We start from the raw sequence: 19,392 nt of genomic DNA on the forward strand, positions 1-19,392 counted from the left end.
ACCACTCACTCACCTGGTAGTGGGCCCAGCAGGCCTCCCAGATACGCAGGGCCTCGGCCTCAGGAAACTCTCGCTTGAAGCAGAGCAGGAGCCATCGGTGGCAGAAGAGCATCTGGAGGCCGTCCTCACCCAGGGACACCAGGTGTTGGTAGAAGCGCTGGTGTGTCAGCCGCAGCAGCTCCCGCAGGTACAGCTTGGGGTGGGAGAGTGGAGCGGGTGTTACCCAGGCTCTGGGCGAGCCTGCCTACCAGGGCTAGAAAGACTACTACTCAGAATGCCTTCAACTCCAAAGCTCACACAGGAAGTCTGTGTCTGCCAGACACATCAGCCAGCCACTATGTCTGCCTACTACTGGACCTCCTGACATACACACACACACACACACACACACACACACACACCAGTATGCACACGAGCACGTGCATGCATGTGTGTGATACTGAGTGTCTTCTGTTTACCTTATTTTGTTTTTTCTTTTAAAGACTTTCTGTATTATTTTAAAATTTGAACCAATTTATTTTGTGTGTTTATGAGTGATCTCCCTGCCTGTTTGCACACCACAGCAGTGCCTAATGTTAAAGGAGGCCAGAAGAGGAGGTTGGACCCCCTGGAGCCACCATATGGGTCCCGGGATCCAAATCCAGCCCTCAGCAAGAGTGGTCAGTGCTCTTAACCACGGAGCTGTCTCTCCAGCCCTCATTTTATTATTTTAAATTATGTGTGTAGTGTGTGCACAGACAGGACTTTAGGTAGCCAGGGAGACCAGAGGAGTTAGATCTCTCTGAAACTGGGGTTACAGGCAACCATGAGCTGCCTGGTGTAGGTGCTAAGAATCAAACCCAGGTCCTCTGCAAGAGCAGTATATGATATTAACCTCCGGGCCAGCCTGAGATGGAGTCAGTCACTCACTGAACCTAGGACTTGGCAATTAGCTCTGCTGGCTGAGCAGCTCTAAGGATCTACCTGTGTGAACTTCCCCAGGGCACACCCAGCACGTTACCTAGGTTCTAAGGATCTAGGCTCGGGTCCATAATGCTTGTACAACAGACACTTTGCTGTCTGAGTCACCCCCAGCCTCCACCACTGGAACCTCGCTCACACCTGTCTTCTAGTTCATCTTAGATTTAAAGATATTCTAGAAGGAGACCATGGCATAGCCCTCGGCACAGTATGATCTCCAGGGTGGTCAAGGAGGCTGACTCAGTGTGAAGTCATCCCCCAGCCTCAGCAGACCCCCAGGGGCTGTTTCTAATGTGTGCCCGACCAGGCAGGGTGAGTTCCTTCCATCCCACCACGGTTCAGCAACTCCCAGAGTTGATTAAGGGAGAGTTCATGTCTGAGTTTCAAGACCCTGGATTCCTGCATGTCGGGTCACCAGGTTGCATGGGACTTGACGACAGAGGCTATTTCTGGTAGCACCCGGTGGGGGCTGCCGACTTCACTGACGCCACCAGAAAACCAGCCTCCAGCAGCTAATGAGTCACTGGCCATGTGCCGCCAGGCTCCAGAGTGATGGCGTCAGACCCTGTAATTGCCTCCCTGGGTACCGTGGAAACCTGACATCACAGGCGTGTGCGTTGCAGCAGGGACCTGGTGCCTGGTTAGGGTCAGTGCTGCTGAGCACAGCTGGGCCTCAGGCTCTGCACCTCTCCAAAGCAGGCACACTGTTGTTCCCTGGAGCTGTGTGGCTCTGGAGTCTAGAAGTCCTTCCTGACGGGCCAGGATGTCCAGCCTGTGGCCCACGGAAGGTCAAGGCCACGGTATGGCTGACAGCTCTTTGATGGATGTCCAATCTGCACAATTGCCAGGATGCTCCGTTCCTCCTGCAGCCAGCTGCTTCTCCCTCATACCTTTGCTGTGGTCAGCCCTCTGTTCCCAGTGGCTGATCTATGGGGCATGCTTTTGGCCCTCCCTCGGCTCTGCCCTCACTGTATAAGACCACTGATCACGATTATCCAAAACCCTCTGTTTAGCTGAGTCTCCAATGTCTGAGGTCTGACCCATATGCCATAGACACAGCCATGGGAGGGGGCACCTGGGACTCACTCCTGTCTCTAGGGTCCAGTGCCTTCTGTTCATACCTTCATTGTGTCAGCTTTTCTATTTCCAGACCAGGCCATCTGCAGGAGTGAGGGCAGACTACCTACATCCAGGACCTGGAAGTGGGCAGGGGCTTGACACAAATGCAGGTGTGTTGCAGTGACAAGATCTAGTCCCGGTCACCTGGTGCTGCCTGGTTTGTGTACAGCTGATCTCTGTGGGGGAGGACTTGTGGCCAGGGTCAGCTGAGCCTCCCAAAAACGTCAGCCTTTGTGGGTGGAGATGTGAGACTTACCTGCTGGATGTCCCACTGCACACAGCTACCCTGACTGCCTGTATTGGGCTCTGCTAGTCACTCAAACCTGAACCAGGTAGCATGGACCTCTCCTCTCCTTGGTCTATCGAGGAGGCCGGATTAATGGCCCTGCAGGAAGCCACCAGAGTAGGACCTTGAACAATTGTCCTCTGGTGTTTCAGGAGAAATGGATTAGAGGCTGACTGAGACCCAAACGTACATCTCCTGTAGGTGACTAGCTGGCCCTTCCCAGAAGGCCTATGTCCTGTGTCAGCAGAGATTCTGGATTTCTGCTGACCTCTTGACCCCCCCCCCCCCCCCGATAACATGGCTGCATCTCACCATCAAGTCCCAAGCAGCAACAGGAGGCAGTGTGCTATCTCTCTGAGCCCTTCATTACACAGACACCCGTGCACACGCATACACATGTGCACAAGCACAGATATATTCATGATACACATATGCATGATACACAGTGATACACGTATGCATGTGCACGCGTGTGCACACACACACAAACACACAACTCCACGCCTCACCAGCTGTCTCTCCATGTCCTCATCCCTGGGAGAGCTGACAAAGATGGTGTTCTGCATCAAACCCACGAAGCACCAGAAGGTGTCTGATTCATCCAAGACTTCAGCCAGGATAGGCGCCACCAGATCTGACATGCCCTGTGAGTAGCCGATGGCTGGGTTGTACACAGCATAGTTCAACAGGATCCTCCTGGTGGGGCAGGAGCAGAGGTGGCTTGAACCATCCCACCCTTGCTGTCTCCACCAAGGCCTGTTGTGACAGTGCTGGGTCCCTCCATCCCGGTGTCAGGGGAGGCTGCAGCCACTGGCAGGTGCCACGAACCCTATCTCAAGAGTACTAGGTTGGGGGTGGTGAGATGGCTCAGTAGGTAAGAGTACTGATTGCTCTTCCAAAGGTCCTGAGTTCAAATCCCAGCAACCACATGGTGGTTCACAACCACCCGTAATGAAATCTGACACCCTCTCCTGGTACGTATGAAGACAGCTACAGTGTATTTATTTATAATAATTAATAAATCTTTAAAAAAAAGTATGGGGTACTGGCTGGGTATGGTGTACACACCTTTAATCCCGGCACTTGGTAGGCAGTATAATCTCTTTGATTTTGAAGCCAACCTGATCTACATAGAGTTCCAGGGTAGCCAGAGCTACACAGAGAAACGCTGCCTTAAAAAAAAAAAAAGTCTAGGTTCTGAGGCAAGTAAGTCAGTGGGACTCCCTTTGCAAGTGATATCAGCCATTAGCCAAGGCTGGACTGCAGAGCAGAGGCTGTGCAGAGACGTGGGTGTGGCTCTCTTACATGTTCACTGTCTGTGACAGAGGGTGGGCTGGCGGGGATGTATTTATTGGCTGTTAATTTTGTGCAGTTATTTGCCAGGCTGCAGCAGAGTATAAAAGATGGCAGTCTCTGGCTCTGCATAGTGTTATGACTGTCCGTTCATTCGTGAGATGAGAAGACAGAGGTAGGGTTGGGGAGCATCGTCCTTAGTAAACGGGAGCCAAGCAAGGAGAGGGATCAGGGGCTTTGCTGGTCCTATCAAATAGATCGGGATGGCCACCACGAGGTTCAGAAGCTAAGACCTATGCTGAAGTAGCTTATGGGTCCCCTGTTCTGGGCCTGGGTGGAGCACTGCACAGCGGGCTGGGGGGAGGGGAGGTGTAAAGAGAGTCAGAGGGAGGCCAGAGTCACCGGGTACCTCATGCTCTCCACGTTTGGATTGTCCTCCCCTCGGAAGAACTGGTTGTTCCTATCTGTCCGAACCACGTCTTTGTCCACAGTGAACTGCACATTACGCCAGAAGGCTCTCTGCTCCTCTGGAGTCATGGAGAGCCTGTGAGGCAGACAGAGCACAACCCTGAGGTCAGCTATGAAAGGGGGATGCCCTGAGTGCCAGGGAGCCAGTAACACAGCAGCCAACTGGACCTGGAATAGCTGCACACCCCGGAAACAGAAGCCTGTGCTCTGAGGAGCTCTAACCTCTGTTGCTAGGGCTATGAGCAGTCAACCCTCCAGCTTCCAAGAGGGTGTGTGTGTGTGTGTGTGTGTGTGCATGCACATGTGCATGTATACATGTGTGTACATGTGTGTGCCCATGTGTGGTGTGTGTGTTTGTGTGAGTGTGCACATGTGTGTGTACTGTCAGCACAGACCCCCCTTGTGCCCAACAGGATATGTGCATGTGTGTATGTATGTATATATGTGTGTGCATGTGCATATACACATGTGTGTGCATGTGTGTACATGTATATGTGTGTGTAGGGGGTGTATTCAAGGCCATCCTCATTTTGACTCATCTAACAGGTCTAGCCCCTCAGAGGAGAGCTGACTGCAGCCTGTTGAAGTGCGGAGCAACCTTCAGCCTCTGAAGTCAGGCTTCCAACCCGGCTGTACTTGGCGAACATTGGCCCCTAGTTAAGTCTGTTAAACACAAATTCTAAAACTCTTGGCTTGCGAACTAAAGGGCCTGGACCAAGGTGATGGGGGTGTCATGTAGTGACTGCCCTTATCCTGCCAATGGTGTTGGCTCTTGGGAGACTCACGGTTCTAAGAAACTATGGTTCATAGAATACAAGGTCAGCGGTGAATTGCACTTTCCCGCCGAGGTCTGAAGGGACTTCGGGGCCCCGAGTGCACCTCTTTTGCTGGATGGCTGCGTATTCCTTTCGCTTCTGCGACCGAAGTGCCTCGCGTTCCTCCGACGTGGACTCGTGGCTATAATAGTGCAGCAGAAAAGGCCAGACCTCCCCACGGATCGACACATCAATGCCACCAAAGAAAATGGCCTGGAGGAAGCAGTACAAATTGAGAGGGGTTGGGGGGAGAGAGTATAAAACAGGGAAGCTCAAAGAACCCCCAAATCCCCAGAGAAGGGTGTTGTGGGTCCTTTGGCGAGCCTCGATTCAGACCCCGGCAATTTGCACATGTTTACAAGGGGAAAGCGCTGGAGAGGCATTCCCATACAGGATACAAACTGGCTCATTTCAATGTCAAAGCCCCCCCGGGGTGGCACTCTGAGATCAACACGCCGTTCTCACGTCATGGATTAATCCTGGGGGTTTCAATACTGAAGAGTCCGCAGGGCCCACAAGGGATCCCCAAACTCTGCAATTGTCTTTTCAATGAAGCTGCCTGGGTGCTTCGGACAGAACTTGACGCCAGGGACCGGCCCTCCTGAGGTGGTGACTGGCCACCCACCCTCCAGCCCTGCTGCTTGACTAAAGGGCTCCGTGGAGGCTGGCTAGGTGCCCCCTCCCTACCTGGCGTAGCTTGTACTCCTCCTCCACCTGGCCCAGGTCATTCAGGTGGTTGAGCCAGGCAGACACGTCCAGCCTCCGGTACAGGCTCTCCTCAGGGTGGATTTCAGAGGACGGCAGCTTGGGCCTTCGGATGGAGAACTGCATACATGTCCTCTCATCCGTGACCTGCTGGACGGGTGGGAGGGACCCGGTGGAGAGCAGATCTCAGAGCCTGGGCTTCAAAAGAAGCCTGAGACGCTGTTCCCAGAATGTCAAAGCCACTCTCTCCTCTGGGAGGAGGGGAGGCGCTGTCTGTGCACACAACTCCTAAATGGCAAGTGTAATTAGACACAATTAAAATGAAAATACCTTCATCCTAAAAATCTCTCTCCCTTTGCAACTCACAGCCTCCGCTGCCCCCATCCCCTTCCTGCCCCAGCCGCAAAGAAAACCAGAATTAATACCCCTTACAGCCCAACGTCCCTCTGCCAGGGAAAGCCTGCAATAGATTCCATTCGATCGGCCACATACAAAGGCCCGCTGTTCGGGCGAGCAGGGAGCCAGACTGTCAGATTGTCTCCATGCGCAGTCATGAGTCCAGGGCGAAACTGCAGCTGACATTTAATTCAAAAATCAAAGGTTGCTCAGCGCGGGGGGGTGAGGGGGGGCATTTGCCACTATCGTAATAAGAGGAGCCGGCGGGAGGCTCTACGGGAGGGTAGGGCTGTAAAGTCAGCCCCCCTCCCCGTTCTAATAAGCACATACAGCATCTTAAACAGGTGATTAAGAGGCTCCTATTACCTCTGTATGCAGATTGAGCGAAATATGGCAGAAAGCCTTATGAAAACATGAACCTTCAAATGCTCAAAGTGACTTCCAGAAAGGCCTAGGCACAGACTTCAGCCGTCAGGCACACTGACGGTCAACCACCTCAACCACAGACAGCCAAATGCCATTCTCCTCAGAGGGGAATCCCCAGAGCCAGACCCCCCTGACCCCCCCCCCCCAAGAAGATGTGCTGGGACAGCCCCAGACCCACAGGGTTGGCATCCTGAGAGAGGAGCTTCCATCCCCTCGCCGTAACCAACCACATCCCACCCCACCGTCGGCTGGGCTACCTGGTCCCTGAGGTGTGTCTCCGTGCAGAATTTCCATTGCTGGAACACCTCGGAGAGCTTGTCCAGGCCGCCGTGGTGAAAGTGAAAAATCTTGTATTGGCTCTCTCGGCTGGCCACCACCAGCTGGCCACTCGTGCAAGCCTCGTCACTGAAGGGCCACGGGGTGGGGGGAGGGGTGAACGCATTAACACAGGTTTTGATTTCCGAGTTTAATCAGAGCCCGCTGTCAGCCACCTCAGGCAGGAAACAGTGAGTCCCAAGGGAGTCTGGCTGCTTGTGTGGGGAGCAGAGTCAACAAAACTCAGTACCCCCTCTACCTAGGAAGCCAAGCAGCTGGATCCAGAGGACCCCTGGCACACCATTCCTGAGCTGCCCTGAGGACCTGGAGCAGTGTGTTAGGGCCGGCTTGCTGGATGGAGCTCTCAACCCCGCAAGGGGTTTCTCAAGCTTCCTCTAATCTCACGGCTGGATCATAAGAGGACACAGGAGAGGGTTTCCCAAAATCTCCTTCAAGGCTGTCACCCCAACCGGTTACCTCAGCACCCTCAGGGGAAGGCTGGAATATGGGTCTGGGGTTCCTATAGGTACTTTTTGCGGGTGCTGACTTGGGCTGATGTGGCTGCGACTGGGGTTTATGAAGGAAAAGCCACCTCCATCGAGGAGGTGCTGGATGTCAGCTGTGCAAATGATCTGTGGAGCCCTGAAACACAGCAGTCTTCAGCACCCACCTGCTGGGCTTTCTTTCCTGAAGGCCACCTACCCTTCGCCACCCACCACAGCAGGGGGCTGTGAGGGCTCCGGTGGGAGAGCACAGGCGACTATGGGCCAGGGAGGAAACTGCTAGCATTGGCTAGACCAGTTGCAGCCCTCTGCTGCACATGAGACTAGAAATGCACATGGCTGCGTGTGCCCACCCCCCACATCTGTGCCTACACATTCATACATGCAGGCACACATGCATGCTTCCAGGAGGCAGAGGACAGCTCCTTACCTGAAGAAGAGCCGCAGGGAGCGCATGTGGCCCAGGTCCACTCGGAACACACCACAGATCTGCTCCAGAGCACATCCCCGCTGGGGCTCATCCCAGCGAGGCGTCTGCAGGAGGCCATTGCTGTCAGGGAACCGCAGGTTGGCATCGGAGCTGGAGGGGGAGCTGGAGGAGGAGGTGGTGTGAGGATCTCATATTTCTGTGCTATGCTATCCCAGGGAAAGGATGGGGAGGGGGCGCGTAACATACACCCTGGGCTTAAATACGGAGGACACGATGGAACACGCCCCGCGGAAACCGCGACCCAGGTGTCAGTGAACGATGCCACTGAGAGCAGATCCCAGCACTCTTTGAGAAAAGTGATAGTCTGGGTTGAATGGGAAAGCATTTTTTTGTTTGTTTGTTTGGTTGTTGTTGTTGTTTTTTTCATGAGCAGACTCCGCGGTACCTTAATACAGGTAGCAGGTTGTCAGGACAGCAGAGCTCAAGTCTCCTCCTGAGTGACTTAAGGCGACTTACCAGGCCTCTCTGAGCCTTTACGTCTTATTTATAAAATGGAGGTAGCAACAGAATATGTGTGGAATTAGCAGCTGTAAAGTCCCTGGGGCAGCTGACAGAGCTTGGACAGGATGGGGCTTCCCGGGGGGGGGGGCTTAGATTTCTTCTGTTTCTTAAAGACAGTGGTTATTGAAGGAAACACAGGGGCTACTAATATTAACTAACTAATATAACTCACTTAACTAATATTAACTATAAGCATCTGTAATGACTTGTGGATGCGGGCTTGGCCACTTCCCGTGTGCTGTGGGGGAGAGCATGTATAAAGGCCAGAGTCAACACTGGGGCTCTTCCTCCATACCTCAGTGTCCCTGGAGCTCACTGATTGGCCAGACTAGCTGCCTGCCCGCCTGGCGTAGGTCACTGATTGGCCAGACTGGCTGCCCGTCCACCTGGCACAGGTCAATGATGATTGGCCAGACTGGCTGCCCGCCTGCCCACCCGCCCCGGCACAGGGGCAAGACTGGCTGCCCAGCACGGGTCCCAGGGTTCCTCCTGCCTCTGCTTCCTGCAACACTGAGGAAACCACGTGTTAAATGGCCTGTTATTTCTTTGTTTATCCATTCTTCTTTCATACATTTCAAGCCGACCAAACCTTCACTCCCTTCCCTGCCCCTCCCATCTCCCTCAGATCCACTCCTCTTCTGTTTCCTTTCAGAAAAGAGCAGGCCTTCCTGGAATCGCAACCAAACACGGCAAAACAAGTCATGATAAGACAAGGCACGAGCCCTCATATCAAGGAGGGGCCAACCCAGTAGGAGAAAAGGGGTCCCAAAAGTAGGCAAAAGAGTCGGAGATACCCCAACTCCCACTGCTAGGAGTCTACAAGAACACAAGGTGTTCTTATGTAAGCTAGGGATCAAACCCACCAAGCACTTACCCACCAAGCCCTGTGCCCAGCCCGCAGGTGTTTTTATAGCACATGATCTTATTACATGAGGGCTGGGATTACCCCACTGTTCAGAAAATGAAACCAAGGCCCAGAAGGGCTATGTAATTTCCCCAAGGTCACACAGCTAGCAACTAATGGAGCTATGCCTGGAACCCGAGTGTGCAGTTTGCTATGCTCTCGTCATTTTACTTTAAAAAAAAAATCACCGATTATTCATATTTTCTTTTGCAAAAATATTTAATTATGAAGTTTGGGGCATCACTGGTTAAATCCTGGAGCTGTCACAGTGGTGTTCTGCAGACAACAGCTGCGGTATAGTCTGAGCAAAGGCGAGAGTCAGTTTCCCGCCTTGCGCTGGCTCAGCACAGTCAGTAGCCGCTCTCTGCCAGAGCAGAAGCCCCCAGTGTATACCACCCAGTGAACAGCTCCCTTGGAAACCTGGGTCTAGTCCCTTCTCTCTCAGCCATCAAGTAGAAGGTAGAGCCCTTCACGGTACCCAGAATGCCTGCCCAGTGTGTGATGTGGCTCTCCTGTGTCAGAGAGTCATCCCAGCAGGGTCCTCCCTTAGGTCCAGGATGCGCCCAGGTCTTCCTGAGTGGATCCTGTTTCTTTCTGTACACTGTAAAGTCCTCAGGCACAGTCTAGGTGAGAGTCTGCCAAGAGCTGCTGCCTACCGCTTCCCGCAAGCTATCGATAAGCTATGTGCAAAGTGTCTGGGTCTGCCCTTGGCCGCTCCCCATTAATTGCTACGGCGTCGCTATACCATGCTACAACACCACGCTCCAAACTCCCAGAACCCCACTGAGCAGGCAACTGAGCCAGGCCACAAGCAGAGGCCACTGCTGGTCCCTGGGAGTTGGGAGTGTCGGGAGGTAAGACATTTCTGGAAAACAATGCTTATGTGGGCAGGCTTCCTGCCCTGGTGTCAACATGGCGACATTCAGGAAAAGGAGAGTTATGCAGACAGTTAAAATATCAGTGTTTACCAGGAGCTGGCGAAAAGGAGACACACACTGTGGAGCACGGGACAACGGGACCCTCTGTATGAAACCAGAGAGCACCCAACAGCAAGAGAACGCCTTGTGCAGACTGTGGACTTCCATCAGTGTGGTCCATCCGAGACCTCATGGCTGATGCTGATGCTGGGGTGTCCGAGTCCCCATGGCGCCAAGGGCACATGAGAAATCTCTTCAATGAACCTGAGACCATCAAGCTAAAAGCCTATCAAGCCAGGTGTTGTGGTGCAAGCCCATAAGGCTGTGCTCTGGAAACGGAGGAAGGAGAGAGGAGCCTAAAGTCAGCAAGGGTGATCGGCACAGGGAGCTGGAGGCTAACCTGGCCTACATAAGATGCTTACTCAAAACAAATAAACCAAATAAATGTATGTTAATAATGATAATAAAAAAACAAGGAACAAACTGGTCACATATTGCAAATGCTAAAGATTAATACTGTTAATATATAAAAATGCACATAAATTATAGAAAGGAATTCTACACAGCAGAGTATCAAAAAGAAAAGAATTTGCTGGAGAGTACACAAAAACTATTTTTTACTATTTTTAAATAGTTTTTTAACTATATTTACTCATATCTAGAGTAATAAAATGAATTCAAATATGAAAGAGACTGTTCTGAAAGTAGGAATTAAATTAGTGGTAATTCAAAGATTACAAAATCTTAGCTGAGGCCACAGAGATGACTCACAGTTAAGTGTGAATTCTGTTCTTTTTTTTTTTTTTTTTTGGTTTTTCGAGACAGGGTTTCTCTGTGTAGCCCTGGCTGTCCTGGAACTCACTTTGTAGACCAGGCTGGCCTCAATCTCAGAAATCCCCCTGCCTCTGCCTCCGGAGAGCTGGGATTAAAGGCCTGCACCACCATGCCCAGCGTGAATCCTGTTCTTAGAGCAGATCCAAGTTCAGTTCCCAACACCCACATCAGGCCACTCACAACTCCCTGCCACTCCCTGTAACTCCAGTTTCAGGGCACCATCTGGCATCCTCTTCTGGCCTCTGAGAACACCTGTACTCATAGAGAGAAATGCATAGCTAAGAGTAAAAAATAAATATTTAAAATCTAAACTAAGAGGAGTGACATATGCCTGTAATTCCAGAACTTGAGAGGGATTGGCTAAAGTCATCCTTGAGGCCAGGTCAGAGCACCTGAGACTCTGTCTCAAGAACAAACCAAACGGGCATAAAATAATAATAATAATAATAATAATAATAATAATAATAATGAATTATTATTATTCCAGGGCTCTCAGGAACATCTTGGAACAACTTAGAAGAGTGCAGCAGACTGGCCTGATTTCTCTAAATGTCAATCTAGAAATAAAATGCAAAAGGCTTAACATATCTTTGTGTTTTAACCATTTTACTTCCTTTCTAGCAATTAATTCAAGGACAATAGTCGCAGTATCACATGCATGAATAGATACAGGACATCCTATTGGCAAAATTGACAAAATCCGCAGACTAGGAATAGAAGAGACCGATCTCATAAAAGGAAGGACACTGCACACACTACACTCTACTCTCGGACTTAGCGGAGAAGGATAGAATTGTTTCCGTCAAAAACAGGAGCTTGGGACAAGAGAGACGGCTGAGTGGTTAACACTGGCTGCTCTTGCACAGGACTGCAGTTTGGGTCCCAGCACCTATATCATGGCTCACAACCATTTGTAACTCCAGTTCCATGGGATCCAACATCTTCTGACCTCTGAGGCACCAGCACAGACAAACGTGTTGGCAAAACAACCACACACATAAAATAAATAAATGTTAAAAAGTAAACAACTAAAACTATATTAAAACAAACCAGGAGCTAGGTAACAACGGCACTGGCTTCCGCTGCTATCCTGCATCCTCCAGCGCTCACCCTCACCTCCGCACAAGACAGGAAGAGGAAGGGGGACCACAAAGACGGGAGGAGAGCGCGAGCAGAGGATGTGACTGTTTATATGAAGCCTCTCTGGGGAATTATAAAACAACTCTGCGAGCCAGTGAGTGAACTGAGCGAGGTTAATAGAGAAGAACGCCTTGCATCCTTGAACCATCCGGACACAACTGGAAAACGGAAGAGCACATTTAAATACGCCTGAAGTGAAGCCATGTCCGAGGGGGACGGCTCAGTGGATAAGGCCTTGCTGTGGAAGCAGAGCAACCAGAGTTTGGACCCCTAGAACCCAAATAAAACCCAACATCACCCCAGTGCTTGGGGGGTGGAGAAGGGATTCCTGGAGCAAGCTGGCTGGGTAGCCAAGCCGAAGCAGGAGTTCTGGGTTTGTGAGAGACCAGGAGGAGCCTGATAAAGGAAGACACCAGGTGTCAACCTCCACATGCATGCACACACGCATGCCCACATGCCATCAAACACGCACATGCACCAGCGAATAGAGATCACAGTTAAGACCTCCAGGCTGAAAACATAGGGCTGCTGAGAGAAATCAGTCAGCCCGCAAAGGCACAGCACGTCTATGTCCTCAATGAGTATGTATCCACTGGACATCTCCACGAGACAAACTAAAGTCAACTCCTTCATGCCACACCCAAAAGTTAACTCAAGATAGATTATAGATCATAATGTGAAACCGGTAATCCTGGGGAACTCCCCGACACCGCCGCCTTTGAGTTAATGACACGGCCCAGCAGCTAAAGTCTCTCGCCACTGAGCCTGACAAATTGAGTTGGATCCATAGAACCCACATGGTGAAGAGAGAACCTATTTCTTCTGCAGATTGTCCTCTGACCTCCACACATGCACTGAGGCTTACGTGTACAGCCTCAAGCAAACACACAAACATATGAATGAATAAATGTAATTTTAAAACACAATATAAAACCAAAACCCCTGTATCAGTATCAGTAATCTCGAAGCTATTCTGGCATCTGAGACCTTGCAACAGGGCGGGCAGGGTTTGGCATACACCCTACGAACCACAAAGGTAATAAAAGAAGAAAACTCCTCTTCAAAGCATCCTCATCAAAGGAAAAAGACAAAGAAAGAGAGGAAGTCACCGCCTGAGAGAAAATTCCCACAAAACATATGTCCGGCTGAACTCGTGTCTTGAATATTTATAAGAAACTCTTACATACAGACTCAGCCGGGTGAGGCTGCACAGGCTTGTAATCCTGATCTTGGGGAGGCTGAGGCAGGAGGACTGTGATTCAAGGGTAGCCTGGGGCAAGCGGCAAGTCTCTGCTTGCACAATCAGACACTGCGCTCCTCGGTGCTGTGTGGGAAGACACTGTTACTTAGGCCCATGTGTACAGTGCTCTAAGCCTGAGAACCAAGACCCAGAACAACCCAACCGAAAAGATTGACATTGTGGTGCATAGGCCACAAAAGGCATTCAGTGACAAGAGCTAGGCCACAGACACACAGGCAACACAACACAGGCAATTACACTGAGCAAAAACAGCCAGATCGAAACAGAGCACACTCACTGTTCGATGCCATCTGCACACAAATGTACCCAAATGACTAACCCCAAAACGACAGAAACTGAAGTGTGTGTGCTGTGTGTATATATGCGGTATGTGCATAGTGTGTGTGCAGTGTGTGTGTGGTTTGTGCAGAGTATGGTGTGTGCAGTGTGTATATGTGCTGTGTATGTGCGTATGTGTGTCCAGTGTGTGTGTGTGTACATGCACTCGTGAGAATGTTTTACTGGGGACTGGATCCACATTCTTAGGCAAGCTCTAACAGGGAGCTATACCCCAGCCCTCTTTTTACTTTTTACTTGGGGCAGAGTCTTACTGAGTTTTATAGGCTATTTTGCAGTTTCAATTCCCCTGTCTCAGCCTCCTGAGTAGCTAGGACCACAGGTCTGTACAAATGGGCCTGACTTCCCAAAATATCAAATTCCCTGAATTAAGCATTTTTTAGATTTTTAAATATAATTTTATGTGTACATGTCTTTTGCCTGCATGTATAGTTGCACACTGCATGCTTGCCTCCCAAAGAGGTCAGGAAAGGGCACTGGATCCCCTAGAACAAGAGTTACAGCCAGCTGTGAACAGCTATATGGGTGCCAGGAATTGAACCCAGGTTTTCTGCAAGAACAGCCAGTGCTCTTAATCACAAAAGCCACCCCTCCAGGCCCCTGGCTTAATCATCTTTGAGAGTAGTGTTCAGCGGTACAGAGTGAATCACAGAACCATGCAGCCACTCTCTGCCTCCCCCGGAACACTGGTTGTATACAACAGAGGTGCTGTGATATCAATGAAATTCTTTGGCACTTCCCTGCCGTCTAGATCCCTGCAACATCATCCTATGCTCTGTGTACGTGAACTTGGCTGCCCCAAGGGCCTCATCCAGGTGGCGGATGCAGCGCTCGCCCTTCTGTGACTGGAGTGTTTCACTGAGCACGTGGTCTCCAAGGCTCTCCAAGGAGGAGCGACATTCCACGAAGTGGACAGACTTCAGCGTATTTGTCTGTCTGTCTGTCTGTCTGCCTGTCCACTGTGTCCTGATGCTTCTTTAACACGAGCACCCCCTCGAATCTCTGCTAGCTGACCTTTTGGTTACAAGCCCTGAAGAGGAATTTCTAAATCATTGTTTTTAGGTTTTTCTGAGGAAGTGCCCCCCACCCCCATCTCCCACAGAAGTGGGAGCTGTGTTCACCCCACCCACACGACACAAGGTTCTGCTTTCTCTGCATTCCCACCAACCCTTGTAATGGTCTCCTCTGGTTTACCACAGCCATGCAGAGCCTGGGGTCCTCTCCCTGCAGCTTTGGGTAGCTTTCCTCAGTGACACCTGCCCTCCTGCTTGCTACCTGTTTGAGTATCTTTGGGGAAACGTCTCATTTGGGGACTTTAGAAAGTCTATATATCCTGGATATCAATCTCTTAACTAGATGTGTGATTTCTAAGTTTATTTTCCATTGTGCATTCTGTGGGTTTCGTTTTTGCATTGTGTTTGATGTACCAACTTACACACACACACACACACACACACATTTCGAATTCTGATCTGTCTTCTTTCCTTTTGTGGCTTGTGTCTCTGGCTCACTCCGTGTCACTGTTGCTAGGGTGCAGGTGAGTCACGCAGGGCAGGACCGGGAGGGGTACCAGACGCAGAGACAGCGCTTCCTGTCTGAGCTGTGGTAAGGCTGCTCAGCGATGCACCATACTCGCCAACACTGGCCAAACTGCATGTGTTGGACACGCAAGCACTACTGAACAGCAGTTACTATCCAGTGGAGCTTTTGGGATAGATTCTTTTTTTTATTTCTTAAAACTTTACTTATTGTTACCTTTTATTTTTTGTATAGGAGTGTTCTGCCTGTATGCATGTAGGAGTGTTCTGCCTGCATGCATGCCTGTGCATCATATGTACGGGTGAAGCCCTCAGAGGCCAGAAGAAGGCATTGGATCTCCTGGAACTGGAGTTAAAGATGGTTGTGAGTTGCCCTGTAGGTACTGGGAATCAAACCTGGGTCTTAACTATTAAACCATCTCCCCAGCTCGGATTTAATTTATTTTTAATTAGGGGTGTGTGTGTGTGTGTGTGTGTGTGTGTGTGAATCCACTGCCTGCTGAGGTCAAAAAGAGCATCAGTTACCCCGGAGCTGGAGTCACAGGCAGTTGTGAGCTGTCTGACATGGGTGCTGGGAACCAAACTTGGGTCCTGTGCCAGAGTGGCAAGAGCTTGACCCCTGAGCCACCGTGGAGGCTTTAGACACACACCAATACCAGCTCAGTGTCACTACCAGACGGGCTTGGTAAGGTCATAGGACCCCATTCCATTCAGTTGCTATAAAATGTTTCATAAAAGTATTTAATAACTAGGAAAAAAAGGTTCATAGTATATACATCAAATGAAGAACATGATGTTCAGTGCTGTCAATATGACATCATATAAAACATACCTTACAGATTTAATCCATATACTCATGCTATGGATGTTATAATAACGGACATTTCTAGATGGCACAATTAAAGTTTGCTCTCACCATGTTCTTTTTTTCTTTTTTTTTTTTTTTTCAGATTTCCTGATAGGCGTAGTGTATCAGTTTGATTATCAAGACCACCACGCCAACCTGCTACATTTTTATCTTTGTTGTTTGTTCTTCCATGAATCCTGAATTTCCGTTTATATTAGAAAGTAAAATGGTAATTCAGAAAAGAAGGAAAGGGAACGGTCTATCCCAGCACTGGGGAAGCTGGAGGCAGGAGGATCAGGAGTCATCCTTGGCTACATAACAAGTTCAAGGTCAGCCTGGGCTACAGGAGACCTTGTCTCAGATGAAGAAAAAAGAAGGGGGAGGGGTATAGAGACACTAGCTGTCCCCATGGCTGTCATTCTCCAGCCCACCAGACTGAGTGAGGCTTTGCTAACCCTGCTCATGGACTAATGATAGCAAGAATGTCACAGGTAAATGGCAATACAGGATGAATGACCACATAGCTCAGGAGACTCTCCACTCAGGAGAGGAGCCGATCCTGCCCAAATGACACGTCTGTCCTGAAAGAAGACCCCAGAGCCCACCACTCCCCACATCATCCTGCACACTCAGCCGAGAAATGGCCTCCTGTCTGTCACCTTGGTCACCAGTAACCCTGCCCCTTGGCCTGACACCCGAAGGTTCCACAATGTTTCCTAGGGTCATGGTTAGAAATGGCCAGCAGACCCGGCTCAAAACCACAAGAGTTAATCTTCACAGTTCTGGGGACCAGGAAGGGGAGGCCAAAGTGTGACCAGGCATGGTCTACAACAATCTGGGGAAGGCTCCATTCTGGGTGATGGAGGTACCCAGAATCCATCCAGAAACAAAGCAATACTGTAGCAAGTCTCAGCTGCCTTGCACAGACACCCATGGGTTGATACCAAAATGGACATGGGAACACGAGAGGATTTGGAAGAGTCTGGGCGTAAGAACACAGGGTACCAGGACCTTTCTAAACCTGAGAAGTTACTAAGGCAGTCATCGGGATGGCATTGTCCCGGTGTACAGGGAAACACAGATGAATAAATGAATGAAGCAGGGCCAAGCGTCAGACATGAGCCCTGGGGTTGACGGTCGATGGGTCCCAAAAAGAACGCTCAATAATCCAGCAGAGGGAAGAAGCAGCTTCAATAAACACCATTGGGATAGTCAGCCTCCCACACAGGAGAGAAAGGAATTAGAACGCATCTCACAGCATCTACCGATAATAGCTCGATGGCTGGGTAAAGGCGCCCTAGCAGCCTTGATAGAGAGAGAGAGAGAGAGAGAGAGAGAGAGAGAGAAGGCAGGCAGGCAGGCAGGCAGGCATGGGAAGCACATGATGGCTCCATTTACATGAAACATGTGGACTAGCAAGTCGAGAGAGAGAAAACAGACCTGTGGGTCCTGTGCCCTGTGGAGGCGAGGAATGCGGCGACCAGTGTGGGGCTTCCCTTTCTCTTGGGGATGGTTGCAAGTTCTGGAGTTAGACGGTGGTGCGAACTGCACAGCTTCGTGGATGCACCCACTGTGTGTCACAGGAGTATTCTCACACTACATGGATGCACCGTATGCCATGGGAGTATTCTCATACAATAGGGATTATCTTCCAACAGAGGTCATAGGACCCCTCTCTCCTTAGTTACCTGAACTAAGATAACCTCAAAAACAATTTTTAAAAAAAATTTCTATAAAACCTTCCAGCAGTCTCCTTTGACCTAGGACAATGGGCATGGTGCCTATGTGCCAGCTTCCTATTGATAGGGGGTGAGGTTGCCACATTGAACCCTGGTGAGTTGTTGAGTGGCAGGAGGCAGGGGGGCCTGGGACCAGCCATTTGTGAGAAGGGGTCCTGGGGGTGGGAGAGCTGACAATCCCATGGGGATTAACACATGAGAACATCAAGACATGAGGAAAAGCACCAGTCCCTTTAATTTGGCCTACTGTGGGATATGCCCTACTGTGAGACATGCCCTCCATGGGAACAGAAACTTGGGTTGTCAGTTCAACTCCCCTCCTGCTGTCATATAGAAATGACTTCGAAAGGCAAGTAATTTTTACATTAAATTGCCCTTCTATATTTTGTTACTTGACTGATATTTGCAATTATAAATAAATTCTTTTTTTTTGTGGTTGAAAATTCACAAAATAGAGCCATGAAGAAGGACCAGTGAATGAAAGGTTGCTATGAAATCTTTTTTTTTAAGATTTATTTTTTTATTTATATGAATACACTGCAGCTGTCTTCAGACACACCAGAAGAGTGCATTGAATCCCATTACAGATGGTTGTGAGCCATCATGTCGTTACTGGGAATTGAACTCAGGACCTCTGGAAGCGCAGTCAGTGCTAACCGCTGAGCCATCTCTCTAGCCCACCATGGAATCTTTCTATAGGTAAAGTGCTGTTTTTAATGCCTAGAGTTGAGCTCAGTTTTAATCCCTAGAACCCACACATAGTCAGACACAACACACGTCTGTAATCCCAGGGCTTCTTGGGCCAGACTCAAGAGACTACCCGGAAGTCTGTGGGTCAGCTAGCCTGATGTCTTCAGTGATGAATCACCAGAGAACCTGGCTCAAACTAGGCAGAAGGCAGAGAGACAACCATCATCCTCTGACCTCCATGGGTGTTCCATACTAGTGTGTGGAACTATGCCCTTAAACTGCATTTCTATGATTAGACAGCCAAAGGATCTTTCCACACAGTTTGTAGACGTTGTCTTTACCTGGCCTTGGTCTTTATCAGAGCTGTACCCTCAGAATCAACTCAGCAGGAGTTCAAAGTATTTGGGAAAGGGTTAGGATGTAGCTCAGTGGCAGAAACGTGCCCAGCTCACACCAGGCCTCATCCCCCAGCCTCTCCCTAAACATACAAAGAATATATTTTTGTACAAATGTACACTAAACGTTCTTTTCTGGTCCCGACTCCTTAGACAGCACACACAGCAGGTATTCTCAGCATCTGTGAGAATCTAGAGTGCACTTGGATTTTATGAGAATCTGAGTCCAACTGGATTCTGGGCAAACAATGGACACTGCATATAAAACCTCAAGCATTTGCAGATTTGGGGATCCCTGCCTAGGATCCTGGCCTCCATCCCCTGTGATACTGAAAGGTGTCAGGGAAGGTACCTCATCAGATGGACCCAGCAGGTAGATGGGTCGGTTGTCTCTCAGCATGGGTCAGCACCACCAAGGAAGGAGTGAAGACAGGCCACACCCCAGAGACAAGACTACCTGAAGCTGGTCAGAGAATAGGAGGGTGTTGGGTGGTCAGGTGGAACATCCAATAGA

The 19,392-nt window shown here is 50.0% G+C and overlaps 1 protein-coding gene and 1 non-coding gene across 11 annotated transcripts in view; both read right to left on the reverse strand.

The window, feature by feature from the left end:
• Tbc1d16 (TBC1 domain family, member 16) overlaps positions 1–19,392 on the reverse strand; it is an 85,461-nt gene that overhangs the window by 7,972 nt on the left and 58,097 nt on the right. For 5 of the 10 annotated variants that reach the window (NM_172443.3, XM_006532694.2, XM_006532693.2 and 2 more), the window contains 7 exons: positions 7,717–7,878; positions 6,726–6,873; positions 5,629–5,796; positions 5,006–5,154; positions 4,068–4,202; positions 2,875–3,061; positions 14–193 (listed from right to left, as the gene is read on the reverse strand). In NM_172443.3, the coding sequence (NP_766031.2) occupies positions 14–193; positions 2,875–3,061; positions 4,068–4,202; positions 5,006–5,154; positions 5,629–5,796; positions 6,726–6,873; positions 7,717–7,878 (1,129 nt within the window). The remainder of the gene's footprint in view (positions 1–13; positions 194–2,874; positions 3,062–4,067; positions 4,203–5,005; positions 5,155–5,628; positions 5,797–6,725; positions 6,874–7,716; positions 7,879–19,392) is intronic. The other 5 variants (XM_030245739.1, XM_006532695.2, NM_001347625.1 and 2 more) reach the window with 1 other exon arrangement.
• Mir6934 (microRNA 6934) lies at positions 3,062–3,123 on the reverse strand. The gene has a single exon (NR_105899.1). It is a non-coding gene; the product is annotated as a microRNA 6934 (primary transcript).

Source organism: Mus musculus, chromosome 11 (genome assembly GCF_000001635.26).
Source record: "Mus musculus strain C57BL/6J chromosome 11, GRCm38.p6 C57BL/6J".
NCBI lineage: Eukaryota > Metazoa > Chordata > Mammalia > Rodentia > Muridae > Mus > Mus musculus.